The sequence below is a fragment of the Salvelinus namaycush genome, chromosome 35, assembly GCF_016432855.1.
Source record: "Salvelinus namaycush isolate Seneca chromosome 35, SaNama_1.0, whole genome shotgun sequence".
Classification (NCBI taxonomy): Eukaryota; Metazoa; Chordata; class Actinopteri; order Salmoniformes; family Salmonidae; genus Salvelinus; species Salvelinus namaycush.
In genome coordinates, this window is record NC_052341.1 from 5,539,353 (window position 1) to 5,559,424 (window position 20,072).

General features: G+C 42.1%; 1 protein-coding gene across 3 annotated transcripts in view; it reads left to right on the top strand.

Annotated features, from left to right (window-relative positions):
• The first annotated feature begins 2,869 nt into the window (after positions 1-2,869).
• LOC120029918 (nucleolar and coiled-body phosphoprotein 1-like) overlaps positions 2,870-20,072 on the top strand; it is a 34,823-nt gene continuing 17,620 nt past the window's right edge. For all 3 annotated transcript variants that reach the window (XR_005473609.1, XM_038975227.1, XM_038975228.1), the window contains exons 1-9: positions 2,870-2,990; positions 4,715-4,773; positions 5,019-5,173; positions 7,040-7,098; positions 7,577-7,733; positions 8,456-8,592; positions 9,195-9,327; positions 14,741-14,860; positions 15,432-15,521. Coding sequence is in view for 2 of the 3 variants with exons in the window: in XM_038975227.1 (XP_038831155.1) it covers positions 2,880-2,990; positions 4,715-4,773; positions 5,019-5,173; positions 7,040-7,098; positions 7,577-7,733; positions 8,456-8,592; positions 9,195-9,327; positions 14,741-14,860; positions 15,432-15,521 (1,021 nt within the window). In the remaining variant the exon portion in view is untranslated. The remainder of the gene's footprint in view (positions 2,991-4,714; positions 4,774-5,018; positions 5,174-7,039; positions 7,099-7,576; positions 7,734-8,455; positions 8,593-9,194; positions 9,328-14,740; positions 14,861-15,431; positions 15,522-20,072) is intronic.

Consider the following 20,072-nt stretch of genomic DNA (forward strand, 5'->3'; position numbering starts at 1 on the left):
CTATCTAGGTCAAATAGGGGAGAGGCGTTGTGCCGTGAGGTGTTGCTTTATCTGTTTTTTGGAACCAGGTTTGCTGTTTATTTGAGCAAAATGAGATGGAAGGAAGTTCCATGCAATAAAGGGCTCTATATAATACTGTACACTTTCTTGAATTTGTTCTGGTTTTGGTGACTGTGAAAAGACCCCTGGTAGCATGTCTGGTGGGATAAGTATGTGTGTCAGAGTTGTGTGTAAGTTGACTATGCAAACAATTTGGGATTTTCAACACATTAAATGTTTCTAATAAAAAGAAGAAGTGATCCATTCAGTCTCTCCTCAACTCTTAGCCAAGAGAGACTGGCATACATAGTATTTATATCAGCCCTCTGATTACCATGAAGAACATGTGATGTGACTAGGGCCTTTTGGAGCTGTGAAGACGTCTACTAGTTATCATCCATCGCTGGATGCGTTAGAAAGCTTGAGGAAAGACGGCAGGAAGTGGATGAACAGTTTGAATAGAGCAGCGTGTCGAGCAAAATGGGTGAAGACGAATGTTCTGAATTTATTTATTTATTTTATTTCACCTTTATTTAACCAGGTAGGCAAGTTGAAAACAAGTTCTCATTTATAACTGCGACCTGGCCAAGATAAAGCAAAGCAGTTCGACACATACAACAACACATAGTTACACATGGAGTAAAACAAACATACAGTCAATAATACAGTGAAAAATAAGTCTATATACAATGTGAGCAAGTGAGGTGAGATAAGGGAGGTGAAGGCAAACAAAATATATATATAAATAAATAAAAATATAAAAAAGGCCATGGTGGCGAAGTAAATACAATATAGCAAGTAAAAAAACACTGGAATGGTTGGTTTGCAGTGGAAGAAAGTGCAAAGTAGAGATAGAAATGATGGGGTGCAAAGGAGCAAAATAAATAAATAAATACAGTAGGTAAAGAGGTAGTTGTTTGGGCTGAATTATAGATGGGCTATGTACAGGTGCAGTAATCTATGAGCTGCTCTGACAGCTGGTGCTTAAAGCTAGTGAGGGAGATAAGTGTTTCCAGTTTCAGAGATTTTTGTAGTTCGTTCCAGTCATTGGCAGCAGAGAACTGGAAGGAGAGGCGGCCAAAGGAAGAATTGGTTTTGGGGGTGACCAGAGAGATATACCTGCTGGAACGCGTGCTACAGGTAGGTGCTGCTATGGTGACCAGCGAGCTGAGATAAGGGGGGACTTTACCTAGCAGGGTTTTGTAGATGACCTGGAGCCAGTGGGTTTGGCGACGAGTATGAAGCGAGGGCCAGCCAACGAGAGTGTACAGGTCGCAGTGGTGGGTAGTATATGGGGCTTTGGTGACAAAACGGATGGCACTGTGATAGACTGCATCCAATTTATTGAGTAGGGTTTTGGAGGCTATTTTGTAAATGACATCACCGAAGTCGAGGATTGGTAGGATGGTCAGTTTTACAAGGGTATGTTTGGCAGCATGAGTGAAGGATGATTTGTTGCGATATAGGAAGCCAATTCTAGATTTAACTTTGGATTGGAGATGTTTGATGTGAGTCTGGAAGGAGAGTTTACAGTCTAACCAGACACCTAGGTATTTGTAGTTGTCCACATATTCTAAGTCAGAGCCGTCCAGAGTAGTGATGTTGGACAGGCGGGCAGGCGGGCAGGTGGACTACAGTAGTATCGAAAACTGGAACAAACAAAGGAAAATAGTGTAAAATTGGAGTGGAGGATACGTGTATGAATGGTAATGAATTACTTCTTGTTGGGATGTGTTTGTTGAGTAAGGATGCATATGTAGGAGACGCGTTGGAGGTGTCAAACCGGTGAAGTATGCACTTGGCAAAGTGGAGTCTGTCCGAGTGACAAGGAATGGTCTTGTTTTGATTCATTGAATTTCTGAAGAACAGAGGAAGATTGCAGTGAGCCTCAAAAAGAATCCGGACAACAGAAGTTTTCTGTTTTTGAACTTTGGAGTAGAGCACCAGTCAAAGGAGTCATCTCAGGGGTGACGACAGATGTTCAGGTTGAATCCCTGGTGTGATTAGTGCCCGGCGTCTGACCCGCTGGGGGAATGGAGATATGAAGATAAAGAGCAAATACCTACACATGTCAAGCTTGGTTATGTAAGATACGCTGTAAGAGCTTCTGTCCCCAAACCACTGCAGTGTAAGAATTGTAAAAGGATTTGGCCATGTTTCTAATGTCTGCAGATGGACAGAGTTTATTGAAGAACGGTGAGTAGAAGGACAACGGTGTTGTAATTGTGGTGTGGATCATGATCGGGAGTTCCTGCAGTGCCCTGTAAGGGTGAAGGAGACTGAGGTGGCAAAAGTTAGAGCAGTCAATCAAATCTCCTATGCGGAGGCGATTAAAATATGATGCTAGTGAAGATATGGTAGTGGACCCACCACAGCCTGTAGTAAATGTTTGCTGCCAGTCAAAAGATACCATGTGTATTTTAAAGGTGGATTTTGTTAGCTTTCATTTCCACAGTTATAAACTGTACGACACAAGTCTCAAGGAAATCGAAGAAACTGGACATTATTGTGGCTGCGGCAGAAAAGTTTTTGGGACTTAAGGATTTTACATCTGATGACTTGCAAGGGGTACTGGTGCCGGAAGACCCGCCTTCCCAGGTTCCCCTTGAGCTTGTTTACAGATCAGATCTGTTTTATTTCATTTTTTACAGAAAAGTTGTTTGATTTAGTTTATTTTATTTATTTTGGTAGATGTTTTTTGGTATTTCGTTCCATTTTTGGGAATCCTGTTTCCATCCCGAACAGTAGGTGGCAGTACGCACATTAAATTGTGCGCTCGCCAAAATACAATAGAAGAAGACGACTTCTGCGTTTCTCTTCCACACACAAGCGTGGTAAAAATGGCGGCGCAAAATTCCGTGCCGAGTGATCTTTACAAGCATGTATATTCATTTCTACTAGAGAACAAGTTTACCAAGGCTGCTCAACAGTTCATCAAAGAAGCGAAAGTGGTAGGCGCCATATTCTGTATACGTCTCTATTTAACAGTTGTTTGGTTTACCTCTTAAGCTAGCTAGGTGAGCTAACGAGCTACGCAGGAGGTGCACGCCGTGGTGCTAACACGTGTGATTCCAACCCACGAAGTTTGAATTAGAATGCACTTTCTTTATGTTAGACAAGTGACGGGTGCATTTAAAAAAAATATTAGCTTTTTATCAAATGCCATCACCGAATTATTGAACCAACTACATAGGGTTAGCTAACGAACGTTGAAATATTGAAATAAAATGTCTCTGGCTAGCCGGCAGGCTAAGAAATGTATTGCTTCGTTCCCCGAAGCGCCTTTGTTTACAGACGGGTCGTTGCGGAAGCTGCTATAGCCCGGCATCCTTGATCAATCAAATCTAAACTAGCCGTCTGTAAACAATGGCTCGTTGCAGGACGAAGCAAAGAAATGGCGTGTGTAGTGATGTACAGGTTAACTCATAACCTGCTGATGTCGTTTGGACATTTTGTGCAGAAAATCTTAACTGTTTTTAGTTATTGCATTTTCTCCCCAGACCCTGAATATCTTTGCTCGTTGAAAGAAGCAGAGATGACAGAGAACTTTACCGATGTCAACTAGATTGAAGCATTCATTTGTTACCTTATTGTGAGAAAAAAAGAGGTTGATTTAGTCTTCTAGGGCAACATATGACAGAAGATAAGCTGCATGTATCTAGTTATAGACAAGTTGACTAACCAATGGTCTACCAAAATGTCTGAAATTATAAGCAGAAAAGTATCTAAATTAGCTCCCTCCAAAATCCTGCACCCCGTTAAAAAATCGTTCCGGCCTCTGACTGTAGCCTACAGCGAATTTTCTATATCAAATCACATTTTATTGGTCACATACACATGGTTAGCAGATGTTAATGCGAGTGTAGTGAAATTTTTGCGCTACTAGTTCCGACAGTGCAGTAATATCTAACAAGTCATCTTAACAATTCTCCAACAACTACCTAATACACACAACACCTAAAGGGGTGGATGAGAATATGTACATGTAAATATATGGATGAGCGGCATAGGCAAGGTGCAGTAGATGGTATTAAAATACAATATATACATATGATATGAGTAATGTAAGATATGTAAACAATATTATTTTAATATTGAACGGCATAATGCAACTAGTCGAGTTCTACATTACGTAACGTTATCAATATTCTAACTGCAATCCAAATCTACCCATAAAACAAGCAATGCCAGGGCTAACGCGTTAATCTAGATAGCGACAAACTAGCTGCGCGCGGGACGTTTATTCACCCACAGTTACTAATAAACCCAACCACCTGACTATATGTGATGGTGAAAATCTCAAGCCCACATTCGATCCTATTACACGCTAACAATGCCACTTTAATGCCACTTTAGGGGCGGCAGGGTAGCCTAGAGGTTAAGAGTGTTGGACTAGTAACCTAAAGGTTGCTAGTTCAAATCCCTGAGCTGACAAGGTACAAATCTGTCGTTCTGCCCCTGAACAAGGCACTGTTCCTAGGACGTCACTGAAAATAAGAATTTGTTCTTAACTGACTTGCCTATATAAAGCAGTATGTCTTCCATGCATGAGAAACTTGTTTGTAGCTAAAACATTGTTCAGCATTTCTTCCCGTATCATGTAACATGATGGCTAGAAACCTGCAAAGAGAATCAACTGCCTGGCTTTTGTTAATGATTCTTCCTTTTACAACAGCCACCCCAGAATGAAAAACAAGATGCCGCTCTGCTTGACATATTCAACTTCTGGGTGAAGTAAGTAGTTAGTACATCTGATTTCATCCCTTCAATGTATTGTCCCCCACTTGGCTGGCGGGAATAACAACCTGTATATTACAATCCTCCATTTTCCCAGAGTTCCTGGGGGCTAAACCATGAACCTCACATACCGTTGTCTTTGTGTAATTTAGTGTAAATGGATCAGAATGTTACTTTGCAATCCTTTGTGGCTAGTTTTGAATGCCACTCACTGCTCTGTTTGTTCCCGTTGCCATTTTCAGGTCTCCTGAAGCTAAGAAACGGAAGGCGCTGCCCAACGGTCCTGGAACAAGTGACAGGCCGTCTGCTAAGAAGGCAAAGACTGCGGAGAGCTCCAGTGAGGAGTCGAGCAGTGATGAGGAGGAAGCTGCAGCACCTGCCAAGGCCACACCCACAGGTACGCTCTCATCCTTTTAGTATATCCCATTTAGCAGACGCTTTTATCCAAAGCAGCTTAGGGTAGTACGTGTATAAAGTACATACGGTCTTTGGTATTATTGTGTGTAGCTACATTTGCTAGTTAGTTTGACATGATAATCGTAACACTATTGCACACAGTCCATGCAACTTATGTGACTTGTTAATAAGCACATTCGTACTTATTTAGTCTTGCTATAACAAAGGGTTGAATACTTATTGACTCAAGATATTTCATCTTTTCATTTTTTAAATTAATTTGTAAACATTTCTAGAAACATAATTCCATTTTGACATTATGGGGTGTTGTGGGTAGGCCAGTGACACAAAATCTAAATTGAATCCATTTTAAATTCCGACTGTAAACAAGAAAATGTTTTTGAAAAAGTCAAGTGGTGTGAATACACAGGTGTTTCTCTCTAAATCATGTCCAAACACTTGAATTAGCCCCAGGTGGACTCCAAGCTATAGTTGGATCTCAAGGATGATCAAACGAAATCGAATACACCTGAGCTCAATGTGGAGTGTTATAGCAAAAGGGGGTGTGGATATGGAAATTAGAAATTTCTGTATATATATATATATTTTCACTTTGTCATTCAGGGTTATTGTGTGTAAATGGGTGAGGAGGAAATCAATTTACTACATTTTGAGTACAATGTGGAATAAGTGAATATTTTCTGAAGGCATATTTTCAAATAACATCCCCTTTTAAAAAATAAAAAATGTTTTTATTGGCCCACAAATCGATTGTCACTTAGTACATCACCGTCTAGCACAGGGGGGGGTAAACCTTTTGGCTGGACGGCCACATCGGGATTTCAAAAATCAAGAGGGCCACACAGATCTATCAGGGACCGATTTATGTCGTCCCGTCCCCCCCCCCCCCGAATCTGTATTTTGAAATCCCAATGTGGCCCTCGAGCCAAATGTTTACCCTCCCCTGCGCTAGATGGTGATGTACAAAGAGTTCAGCCGATTGGCAGGAGCGGCGAAAACAGCCTCTGTTTTAAAGACTCCCATTCTGACGTGCTCTGAAACCAGACGTCTCGATTACTGGGAAAATGCTGCAGAGAGAAAATACTTGAGCCAGCCTATTTTGGTTTTGAGTTGGCCTTATATTGTCAATCAGGCTTCCTATCAATATGTTTCTGAATTCCTGCTTTTCTTACGTCACCCTCTATTCATCAGTAATATTGATTCCTAAACCAATAGCCTAAATCCTGTCTTTCATTTAAAGGGATACTTCAGGATTTTGGCAATGAGGCCCTTTATCTACTTTCCCCGGAGTCAGATGAACTTGTGGATACCATTTTTATGTCTCGGTGGCCAGTATAAAGGAATTTAGTGGTACTAGCGTTAGCGTAATGACTGGAAGTCTATGGGTATCTGCTATGGCTATCTGCTATGGCTATCTGCTATGGCTATCTGCTATGGCTATCTGCTATGGCTATCTGCTATGGCTATCTGCTATGGCTATCTGCTATGGCTATCTGCTATGGCTATCTGCTATGGCTATCTGCTATGGCTATCTGCTATGGCTATCTGCTATGGCTATCTGCTATGGCTATCTGCTATGGCTATCTGCTATGGCTATCTGCTATGGCTATCTGCTATGGCTATCTGCTATGGCTATCTGCTATGGCTATCTGCTATGGCTATCTGGAAGTAGTTATAAAAGGGCCTCAATTCTCAAATCCTGAAGTAACCGTTTTACATTGACCGTTAAACCAATATCCTACCTTTCTTGATGTTCTATGTTGTCATGAATGCAGCGTGGCGGTGATGGGGCAGAGTTGCCCCTTTCTTTGTTCTGTTCCATGATGAGGTTTTGTATCGTTACCAGCTAAAGCGGCCGAGTCCAGCAGTAGTGATGATTCCAGTGATGAGGAGGCCGCAGCAAAGGTACAGGAGCGCTAGGATGTCTTACGACAATGTAACTTTTATGTTTTATTGTCACGTTAAAATTGCTAACCATAAGGCCTATGCTGTTTACAGAGCTACAGCGGGGAGAACAAGTATTTGATACACTGCCGATTTTAAGCAGGTTTTCCTACTTACAAAGCATGTAGAGGTCTGTAATTTATATCATAGGTACACTTCAACTGTGAGAAATTAATTACTTAAAAATCATACAATGTGGTTTTCTAGATTTTTGTTTTAGATTCCGTCTCTCACAGTTGAAGTGTACCTATGATAAAAATTACAGACCTCTACATGCTTTGTAAGTAGGAAAACCTGCTTAAAATCGGCAGTGTATCAAATACTTGTTCTCCCCGCTGTATAGGAGGACTAATGAAGGATATATATTTGTGTGCCCTGATGAAGGCAGCTTGGTTGTTGAAACATTAGTTTGAAATCTGCTCTTCTTCTCTGCTTACAGAAGCCTGCAGCAGCCAAAGCCCCAGTGAGGACTCCTGTAGTGGCAGCAGCCAAAGCCCCAGTGAGGACTCCTGTAGTGGCAGCAGCCAGGAAAAAGGACTCCAGCTCTAGCAGCGAGTCATCTGAAGATGAGGCTCCAGCTAAAGCCCCTGTAGCTAGTGAGTACATTTGACTCACAAAAATTCACATTTTACATTTCACATTCTTAAAATAAAGTGGATCCTAACTGACCTAAGACTAGGGATTTTTACTAGGATTAAATGTCAGGAATTGTGAAAAACTGAGTTTAAATGTATTTGGCTAAAGTGTATGTAAACTTCCGACTTCAACTGTGTGTGTATATATATGTATATATATAGTGTATATATATATATATATATTTTTTTTTACATTCTTTGTTTACTCGGCCATGTCGTGACCCACCTTGGGTCTCGGGCCGGCACGATACCAGTATCACGATACTCGTTAGTATCGTGGCAAGGAAACAGAACAGGAAGTGGTTTTGACTTCTGTTGGCCATTGGCCCTAATGTTGTAAACAAACATCATTCTGTTGGCCATTGGCCCTAATGTTGTAAACAAACATCATTCGGTTGTCATCCAGAGTAACATTTATTGTCTAAGCTGCAGCAGGTTCTTAAAGGACTGAAGAATTTGGTCTGTTTTGTGTTTTCATTTTTGCAATGGCAAAAAAAAATTCTATACTTATATTGTCATATATTGACCTTACTTGGGTCCGTGATCCATACTTTAAGAAAGCTGCTTGACGACAGTGCACACATGATCACATATTTTTTATAAGCATCTTTTTCAATCAGTGTGCTTCTTGGGTGTTACTTGTTTTGTGTACTGTCTTACTGACGGTTCTTCTTGCTCTGTAGAAGGAAAGGCGGCAGCCGCGACCCCTAAGGCGGCCGCGACCCCTAAGGCAGGGACGACTGCCAAAGCTGCAGCTCAGAAGAAGGCTGAGACCAGCAGCAGTGAGGACAGCTCCAGTGAAGACGAAGCGCCCACTAAGGTACTGAAACTGATCCACAACACACCACCTCTCACCTGAGGTGTATTCAGTAGTTGCAAAACATTTTGCACCCGAAACAGGCGTTTTCTATTGGAGAAATTGAGGTAGCTCCCTGTTTCGTTTTCTTCTGTTTGCTTCCTAGTAAATACACCACAGGTGTTCACGTTACCATGGGAGCTGTGTTGCCAGTTTCCATCCCTAGGTGTGGCACAGTGTCTCCTTGATCTGTCAAACCAGTCTTGTGTGCCACGGTCATATGATGCAGGAATGGAAGAAGGGATATTGTGGAGTAAATGTCTATATTTTGGGGGGAAATTAAAGAAAGGAAGAAAAAAAAACTTCAACCGACTTCAACAGTGAAACTCGTTCATAAAATATGTACGTTGTAGATGTTTCATGAAGATGTGTAATTACAAAAACTACCACGGCACTCTACATATTTGGTTTGAGTTAAAATACCTTTATTATTTTGGCATGTCCACAAGGGCAATTTAAAACCACACATTTATGCCTTTCGGCTGCGATGCTTTCTTCAGTGTCTACAAAGTCGCCAGATAAGGGAAAGCTTTTGTTTCCAGTACTGACCCAGTCTCTCCGAACAGACCCCTCCAGCCAAGACCCCTCCAGCCAAGACCCCTCCAGCCAAGACCCCTCCAGCTAAGACAGTCGAGTCTAGCAGCGATGACTCTTCTTCAGATGAAGAGGAGTCTCCTCCCAGCAAGAAGGCCAAACCAGGTGTGTGTTCATGTATAGTAGTATCAAACTGTTATTATATTTATCTATCAGTATCTCTATATGCCTGATCACAGGTTATTAGGAGAGTGAATAGACTGAGGCTTATGACCAATAAGTAGGCTTGGGCGGGTATACCGGGGTATTTTGACATACCCGACAGTGTGATTATGCGTTTTTCACAAATTTAATTTAGACATTCACATGTTATGTTTGTTTACAAAGAGAACGTGGCGCAAACAGAACTGACGTCCACTGTTGAACAGCACAAGCAAGGTGATTAAGTTACACTTGAAATTCGTTGTAATTTAGCTGGCAAACAAATCTTAACTAAGTTAAGTTTCTAAGTGCCAAATACATTTTCTCGAGCTCAGGGCTACAGTTATGCTTTTGGTTTGCTTATTTTCTAGCTATAGGTGGCTTGATCATGGTTACTTACTAGCTATAGGTGGCTTGATCATGCTTACTTACTAGCTACAGGTGGCTTGATCATGCTTACTTACTAGCTATAGGTGGCTTGATCATGCTTACTTACTAGCTACAGGTGGCTTGATCATGCTTACTTTCTAGCGACAGGTGGCTTGATCATGCTTACTTTCTAGCGACAGGTGGCTTGATCATGCTTACTTTCTAGCGACAGGTGGCTTGATCATGCTTACTTACTAGCGACAGGTGGCTTGATCATGCTTACTTACTAGCGACAGGTGGCTTGATCATGCTTACTTACTAGCGACAGGTGGCTTGATCATGCTTACTTACTAGCGACAGGTGGCTTGATCATGCTTACTTACTAGCGACAGGTGGCTTGATCATGCTTACTTACTAGCGACAGGTGGCTTGATCATGCTTACTTACTAGCGACAGGTGGCTTGATCATGCTTACTTTCTAGCTACAGGTGGCTTGATCATGCTTACTTTCTAGCTACAGGTGGCTTGATCATGGTTATTTTGGTTACAGCGGAGACGATCAATCCCGTCGTGAATCGAGTGTGAGTAGCCTCTGGAGATACAGGGCCCTAAAATCTTAGTTTCTTGCATGATTCCTTGTTTTTTCCCCCAAAATTCAGTTTTCCTTTTTTGTTTTTCCAGGTTTTTGTCTCAAACCTTTTCTTATATAGAAAAACATACAAATTGGATATTCTAAGTCCACAACAATGCTTAAACCGCATCAGGAGACTACTTGAGGTCTGGGAAAAATTGAAGACGTTTCGATTTTTTTGGGCCGTAGTTAACCTTTTAATGCAAGTGTTCACAAACAAGAGACTGTTTTGGTTAGCGACGATTCTATAGCACTCATGAGATTTGCAGAGTTTGCGAAACAAACGCAAACTACTATCATAAATATAATTCTGCCAGATCGGCGTATGCTACATCGTAGTTAACATTTTAGTTGAGAAGGTTTTTGGGAAAGCCTTTTCTCTCTCGACCAGAGGACGGTTAACATCGCTAACGGCTACACAAAGTGAAGATCGATGTACGCGCCGCCCATCGCAGACAAACAAATCACTGATGCGTTTTCTTCATGTCTTAATGATTGATTTAACTTTTTTCTAAGAAGTTTAATACATTTAGTTGGTTTTCTACAAAGTTACATTTCTTTCTTAATGTCTGTATTCTGTGATTCCTTCTGCGTTATCTCCATCGATGATTATATATATAACTATGAGCTGGGGTTGTCTTTCCTTGCATTTAGTTTGTTTGCTTACATGCACCTGTTAGCATTTAGCTAGGGTCCGCTATGGACGTTTACTTGTACTTTTTTTTAGCGTTTGTTAGCATAGTTTAGAAAAATAACGCCCCCTTGTGTGCAATTCCGGTAGTACCGTATTCTCCGGCAAAGGTATACCGCTCTGCCCTAATGACCAGCGATGTAGTGGAAGGTCAATTCCAACTCAATTTACCCCACCTTGTTCTACTGGGAAGTCGTTTACCCCACCTTGTTCTACTGGGAAGTCGTTTACCCACCTTGTTCTACTGGGAAGTCGTTTACCCACCTTGTTCTACTGGGAAGTCGTTTACCCACCTTGTTCTACTGGGAAGTCGTTTACCCACCTTGTTCTACTGGGAAGTCGTTTACCCACCTTGTTCTACTGGGAAGTCGTTTACCCACCTTGTTCTACTGGGAAGTCGTTTACCCACCTTGTTCTACTGGGAAGTCGTTTACCCACCTTGTTCTACTGGGAAGTCGTTTACCCACCTTGTTCTACTGGGAAGTCGTTTACCCACCTTCTACTGGGAAGTCGTTTACCCACCTTGTTCTACTGGGAAGTCGTTTACCCACCTTGTTCTACTGGGAAGTCGTTTACCCACCTTGTTCTACTGGGAAGTCGTTTACCCACCTTGTTCTACTGGGAAGTCGTTTACCCACCTTGTTCTACTGGGAAGTCGTTTACCCACCTTGTTCTACTGGGAAGTCGTTTACCCACCATGTTCTACTGGGAAGTCGTTTACCCACCATGTTCTACTGGGAAGTCGTTTACCCACCTTGTTCTACTGGGAAGTCGTTTACCCCACCTTGTTCTACTGGGAAGTCGTTTACCCCACCTTGTTCTACTGGGAAGTCGTTTACCCCACCTTGTTCTACTGGGAAGTCGTTTACCCCACCTTGTTCTACTGGGAAGTCGTTTACCCCACCTTGTTCTACTGGGAAGTCGTTTACCCCACCTTGTTCTACTGGGAAGTCGTTTACCCCACCTTGTTCTACTGGGAAGTCGTTTACCCCACCTTGTTCTACTGGGAAGTCGTTTACCCACCTTGTTCTGCTGGGAAGTCGTTTACCCCACCATGTTCTGCTGGGAAGTCGTTTACCCACCATGTTCTGCTGGGAAGTCGTTTACCCACCATGTTCTACTGGGAAGTCGTTTACCCACCATGTTCTGCTGGGAAGTCGTTTACCCCACCTTGTTCTACTGGGAAGTCGTTTACCCCACCTTGTTCTACTGGGAAGTCGTTTACCCCACCATGTTCTACTGGGAAGTCGTTTACCCCACCATGTTCTACTGGGAAGTCGTTTACCCCACCATGTTCTACTGGGAAGTCGTTTACCCCACCATGTTCTACTGGGAAGTCGTTTACCCCACCATGTTCTACTGGGAAGTCGTTTACCCCACCATGTTCTACTGGGAAGTCGTTTACCCCACCATGTTCTACTGGGAAGTCGTTTACCCCACCATGTTCTACTGGGAAGTCGTTTACCCCACCATGTTCTACTGGGAAGTCGTTTACCCCACCATGTTCTACTGGGAAGTCGTTTACCCCACCTTGTTCTACTGGGAAGTCGTTTACCCCACCTTGTTCTACTGGGAAGTCGTTTACCCCACCTTGTTCTACTGGGAAGTCGTTTACCCCACCTTGTTCTACTGGGAAGTCGTTTACCCCACCTTGTTCTACTGGGAAGTCGTTTACCCCACCTTGTTCTACTGGGAAGTCGTTTACCCCACCATGTTCTACTGGGAAGTCGTTTACCCCACCATGTTCTACTGGGAAGTCGTTTACCCCACCATGTTCTGCTGGGAAGTCGTTTACCCCACCATGTTCTGCTGGGAAGTCGTTTACCCCACCATGTTCTGCTGGGAAGTCGTTTACCCCACCATGTTCTGCTGGGAAGTCGTTTACCCCACCATGTTCTGCTGGGAAGTCGTTTACCCCACCATGTTCTGCTGGGAAGTCGTTTACCCCACCATGTTCTGCTGGGAAGTCGTTTACCCCACCATGTTCTGCTGGGAAGTCGTTTACCCCACCATGTTCTGCTGGGAAGTCGTTTACCCCACCATGTTCTACTGGGAAATTCGCAAATGTATTAATATTAAATAGAAATACCTTATTTACATACGTATTCAGACCCTTTGCTATGAGACTTGAAATTGAGCTCAGGTGCATCCTGTTTCCATTGATCATCCTTGAGATGTTTCTACAACTTGATTGGAGTCCACCTGTGGTAAATTCAATTGATTGGACATGATTTGGAAAGGCACACACCTGTCTATATAAGGTCCCACAGTTGACAGTACATGTCAGAGCAAAAACCAAGCCATGAGGTCGAAGGAATTGTCCGTAGAGCTCCGAGACAGGATTGTGTCGTGACACAGATCTGAGGAAAGGCACCAAAACATTTATGCGTCATTGAAGGTCCACAAGAACACAGCGGCCTCCATCATTCTTAAATGGAAGAAGTTTGGAACCACCAAGACTCGTCCTAGAGCTGGCCGCCCGGCCAAACTGAGCAATCGGGGGAGAAGGGCCTGACCAAGAACCTGATGGTCACTCTGACAGAGCTCCAGAGTTCCTTTGTAGAGATGGGAGAACCTTCCAGAAGGACAACCATCTCTGCAGAACTCCACCAATCAGGCCTTTATGGTAGAGTGGTCAGACGGAAGCCACTCCTCAGTAAAAGGCACATGACCGCCCGCTTGGAGTTCGCCAAAAGGCACCCAAAGACTCTGACCATGAAAAACAAGATTCTCTGGTCTGATGAAACCAAGGTTGAACATTTTGGCCTGAATGCCAAGCGTCATGTCTAGAGGAAACCTGGCACCATCCCTACGGTGAAGCATGGTGGGGGCAGCATCATGCTGTGGGTATGTTTTTCAGTGTCATGGACTGGGAGACTAGTCAGGATCGAGGAAGAGATGAACGGAGCAAAGTACAGAGAGAACCTTGATGAAAACCTGCTCCACAGCGCTCAGGACCTCAGACTGGGGTGAAGGTTCACCTTCCAACAGGACAACAACCCTAAGCACACAGCCATGACAATGCAGGAGTAGCTTCGGGACAAGTCTCTGAATGTCCTTGAGTGGCCCAGTCAGAGCCCGGACTTCAACCCGATCGAACATCTCTGAAGAGACCTGAAAATAGCTGTGCAGCAACGCTCCCCATCCAACCTGACAGAGCTTGAGAGGATCTGCAGAGAAGAATGGGAGAAATTCCCCAAATACAGGTGTGCCAAGCTTGTAGCGTCATACCCAAGAAGACTCGAGGCTGTAATCTCTGCCAAAGGTGTTTCAACAAAGTACTGAGTAAAGGGTCTGAATACTTATGCAAATGTGCTATTTCATTTTTTAAATGTTTATACATTTCCTAAAATTTCTAAACTTGTTTTTGCTTTGTCATTATGGGGTATTGTGATGTCATTATGGGGTATTGTGATGTCATTATGGGGTATTGTGATGTCATTATGGGGTATTGTGATGTCATTATGGGGGGGAGAAACGATTGAATCCATTTTTAGAATAAGGCTGTAACGTAAGAAAGTGGATTAAGTCATGTGATCTGCACAACTTTCTGTATGTACCCACATATAACACTAAGTATTTCCTGCATTAGAGTTGAACCACATATTTACCCACAGCTATTTGTTTTTAGCTCTCTGTTCATGCTAATGTTCTAATGATGATGCGAATGCCGTGTGTGTGTGTAGGTGCATACAGTGCAGTCCCACCCCCTGGAGCTGCAGTAAAGAAGGCCTTGGTTCCTACAGTGGCCAGCAAGGCCAAAAAGGACCGCTCCTCAGACAGCAAGCAGGAGAAGAAAGTGTCAGGTAACAACTACTAAAACCCAGGACGTGTCAGAATACCCATACTTGCTTTTTTGGGTATACGAAAATAGAACGTTTTATAGTTTGAAAATTATTTTAGACTGAAAATTATTTTAGACTTTTCATCGAGTAGAGTTCCTGGCATACTGTTGAGGAAGAGAATATTGTCTTTTCACACCTGTGACAACAGCTGATAATCAGAATAAGATGACACCTGTTCAGTATAGATGGGTAGTATGCTGATATTTACTTCTTACGTTTTTACTAAACAGTACGTTCTATGTAGTACTATTAGTACACAGTAGGTAGTAGTCGTAGTGAGTTGCTGCGGTTTTAGTAGCAGTAGGCAAGACAGATTTCGGACAGTTCCCTAGTCTCCTTTTCTAAGTGTTGATCCTGTCTGAACATTGAGTGCTCTTTTGTCTTTACTAATGCATTAGCAAAACTTAATATTTGACGGTTTTTACATGTGATACATGACTGTCTACCTACTTTAGTTGAATGCACTGATTGCTAGTCTCTCTGGATTAGAGTGTCTTTTTAAATGACTGTTGTTCACTTTGATCATCAATAGCTAAAGCAGTCCCTGTGACGTCTACCCCAGCAAAGACTGTGACCCCTAAACCTGCTGCTAAGAAGGCCGAGTCTAGCTCTGAGAGCTCAGGTAGGTTCTGGATGTCGATTCTAAAGGTTCTAGACCTCGTTTTTAAAAGGCTATAGATTCTAAAGGTTCTAGACCTAGGTTCTAAAGGCTGTAGATTGTAATTGTTCTAGACCTAGGTTCTAAAAGCTGTAGATTGTAATTGTTCTAGACCTAGGTTCTAAAGGCTGTAGATTGTAATTGTTCTAGACCTAGGTTCTAAAGGCTGTAGATTGTAATTGTTCTAGACCTAGGTTCTAAAGGCTGTAGATTGTAATTGTTCTAGACCTAGGTTCTAGAGCAGGGTTTCCCACCTTCAGTCCTCCAGGGCCTGGTTACATAAAACATCTTGGGTATTCTTTAAGGGGTTTACCTTGAGGAGTAATTTCCCTTTACCTCGGGGAATTGTTTAAGGATGTTGCATAGAGCTGCTCAGAAATTTCCATAGGATCATTTTAAGGTTTTATGGTAGTATGAAGGCATGTTCGGCAGAAAGTCTCTGGTTACCACAGAGTAGGGCTGTCCCTGATAAAAAAGAAATTTTGGCAATTTTTAAATGTGTATTTTTTCATATATTGACATCCTATTTATTCTAATCAAATCAACTATATTCACTGAGCTTGTCTGATGCTTTAAGCACACGTTTTTTGTTAATTAAGACACACAAATGACTAGAGGGAGTCCGAGCTGCAATTGATTTGATTGTGCCGGGCTGGACTCAGACTTCCTGCACCTTACAAAAATAAATACGTTTTCCCGGAGAGCGACTGACCATGACTGGCGCCCCATCGTCTCTCCTGCTGCAGCGACCACCACAGAACATCAAAGTGTTCATCGCGCTGCCTCTTGTGAAGCTGCAGCATAATCACAGACATTTCTGACTGAAAAAGTCTGTTACCAAAATCCATCATTTGTTTACGAAAAACATTCCCTATTCCCTCAACCCTTATTCCCTCAACCCTTATTCCATCAACCCTTATTCCATCAACCCTTATTCCCTCAACCCTTATTCCCTCAACCCTTATTCCCTCAACCCTTGCTCTCTTTACGTGACACGTGTGCATGGCATGCACTTGACCAAAGACCTATTAGAACGGGACTAGTATTACTACAGAACGTTGGTTATGTCATTTATTCCAGAATGTCCGTTATTCCACTGGACGATTCCGACGGGATTACTTTTTTCCTAACTGCCCCCCTGTAGTTCTTCATCCCCCCCCCCCCAATAAATGTACAGTTTTAAAGGAAGCCTGGAGGATTTTATTCTAGGTGTGAAGATGCAGTATTTCCTCGTGTCCAGGTGATGGCGCCACACTGATATCTCCAGCTTGGTTCCCAAGTTTCTAAACCATATTTCCTGTCTCCATAATATTTCAATTGATGAAGTGTGATCATAATCATTAGGATATTTTAGCGATCTGCAGTACTTCCTAAATGCCCCCCAGCCTTCAGATGGGAGTAAACAGTGCCACTGTGCTTGAGATGCGTTTTAAGGCTACGGATGAGGAAGTTAACTTATCATTTCCCAACCTTTAGGTCAGTTGTGTGCTGCTGCTGCTTTGCCATCTATGAACAGCAGGAGTTGTATCAAATAAACATTAAATTCAAAACATATAAACAAAAGCATTCACTGTAAGTCGATGGGTTACATGTAGGCCAGGGTGCCCCAACTGACGGCCAGCAAGCAATATGATTTGGCACTCACAAATTCATTATGAATATTTAAATTAATAACATTTAAAAAAATCATTGACCCGAGATGTAAAAAAAATCTCCCAAATTCAATGTCCCAAGAAGGAAGTTACCCTACCTTTTTTAAAACAAATCACTTCTATTAGGCCATGTATTTGTATTGTGAAAGATGCTGTGAATCTTCATGGCCTACCTCAACCGGTTCAGTTATATAGGCCTAGACTCTGAAGAAATAGACTTCAATTAAGCCCTCGTTGTTTGTAAAGTCAAATTAATATGAAGATTTTTGTTTAAATGAATTCCTCCGTATAGTATAGGTTTTCTGTTGCTGTGCAACACTTTGCATAATAATAAGTTAGCTATATTATCAGCACCAGGCGCTGGTCCCTTCCGATTGGTTGCGATGCTGTTGTAGCTTTACGTTAGAGCACCACAGAATGGTCCTCTGCCTGCTTTACACGTTTACTGTCTCCTGCATTCTCTCTCCTCATGAATGAAATTAAAATGTAACTTTTGCCTTATTTTAAATTAGGCCTACTTATAATTTCAACTGGCTAAAAATGTCGTATCCTACATATAACAATCATTTAATCTGTCTGGGAACGGAACCCCAATGAAATTGCAGGGCGCCAAATTCAAACAACAGAAATTTCTAATTTCTCAAACACACAAGTATTATACACCATTTTAAAGATACACTTCTCGTTAATCCAACCACAGTGTCCGATTTCAAAAAGGCTTTTCGGCGAAAGCACAACATATCATTATGTTAGGTCAGCAACTAGTCACAGTAAGCATACAGCCATTTTCCAACCAAAGAGAGGAGTCACAAAAAGCAGAAATAGAGATAAAATGAATCACTAACCTTGGATATTCTTCATCAGATGACACTCCCGGGACAACATGTTACACAATACATGTATGTTTTGTTCGACCAAGTTCATATTTATATCCAAAAACCTCAGTTTACATTTGGCTTTGCCTCCAAAACATCCTGTGAATTTGCACAGAGCCACATCAATTTACAGAAATACTCATAATAAACATTGATAAAAGACACAAGTGTTTTACACAGAACTAATGATACACTTCTTTTTAATGCAAACGCTTTGTCAGATTTCAAAATAGCTTTCCGGCGAAAGCACATTATTCAATATTCTACAGCGATCAGCCATCAAAGCAAGCTGTACAGTTACCTGCCATGTTGTGGAGTCAACAAAAGCCATAAATTGCGTTTATAAATCTTCTCTTACCCTTTGCTGATCTTTGTCGGGAATGCACTCGCAAGACTCCCAGTTCCACAAGAAATGTTTGTTTTGTTCGATCAAGTCCATCTTTATGTCCAAATAACTCAGTTTTGTTTCGCGCGTTTAGTCCACTAATCCAAAAGCACAAAGCGCGTTACCATTATCTAGACGTTAAAAGTCAAAAAGCTCCATTACAGTTCGTAAAAACATGTCAAACGATGTTTTCAATCAATCCTTAGGGTTTTTAAAAATCATAAATATGCAGTAATAATACAACCGGACAATAGTGTTTCCATTACAGAGGAAAAGGAACGACCGGCGTGCCCGAGAGGTCAACATCCCATTGTCCTCCAGCGAGCCACCTAAACAAACTGGTCTTATTCGACTCCCTTTCTCAATAGAAGTCTGGAAACAACTTCTGAAGACTGTTGACATCTGCTGGAAGCCTTGGGAAGTGCAATTTGACCCCACAGACACTTGATATTAGATAGAGGCTGAAATGAAAACTACAAAACTACAATTTCCCACTTCCTGGTTGGATTTTTTTTCTCAGGTTTTTGCCTGTTATATGAGTTCTGTTATACTCAGATATTATTTTAACAGTTTTGGAAAATTTAGAGTGTTTTCTATCCAAATCTACACACTATATGCATATCATAGCTTCTGGGCCTGAGTAACAGGCAGTTTACTTTGGGCACGCTTTTCATCCAAACTTCCCAATCCTGCCCCCTATGCCAAACAGGTTAAATAAAATTTAAAAAAGGCGATGTCTGAATGTCTATTGGAATAGCCTGCTCCTGTAACAATAGTATTTTTCTGTTTGTTCTATCAACTTGAGACCTAAATATCCCTGGATAAGCGCTCACAATAATATTAGTATTTACTAACTACAGTCGTATAGGCCACTAAGCCACTTGCTCAATGGGGAAAGTTTCATTTCCCCTCGGACATAATCTTGTGAGAAAGGTGTGATTTTGATGCGCAGGCAGTGACTTACGTGAAAGCCAGTTGCTGTCGCGAGTCTAGATTGTCTTCATAGAGGAAAATGAGGACTTGCAGGTGTAAGTCGATCCAAACATTGTTAAAATTCAATTTTCTTTATTGTGCTCTATTCCTCTGAGCATGTCACCCAAAACTCACACAGGGATTCAGCACTCCTGAGCACATTCCTGATTTGTCTCAATGTCTGGAATTCAATCAACTCAGTTTGAATTGCGGCCTCATCCAGCGAGGGTATCGTTTTCTTAGCAAGGGAGGAGTATTCTCCACCTGGGCGGACTGTGAGAGGATCACATACAAAAGCAATGATATCCTTGGGCATGCTGTAGTCTTCAAATCTGGTGGAGAAGTTGAAATCTTCCATCGCCCCTGTGACAATGCTGTTGCCTGGTCCCTCTGCCTGTCGTTTCTTTATTGTGCTGAAGGGGCAGTAGCCTAGTATTAGTATTATAAGAGGGGGAAAAAACATTTTGGTTATTATGGCTGGAATTGTTACTGTCCTGCCATGTAAAAATTACTGCCATGGCAGATTCGAATGGGACTAAAATTATCGTTATGGTGTTTGTGCTCGTGAGCTTAATTACATTACCCGACCAATCAAATAAATCCAGTCCAATAAGAATAGGGCACAGTAGGG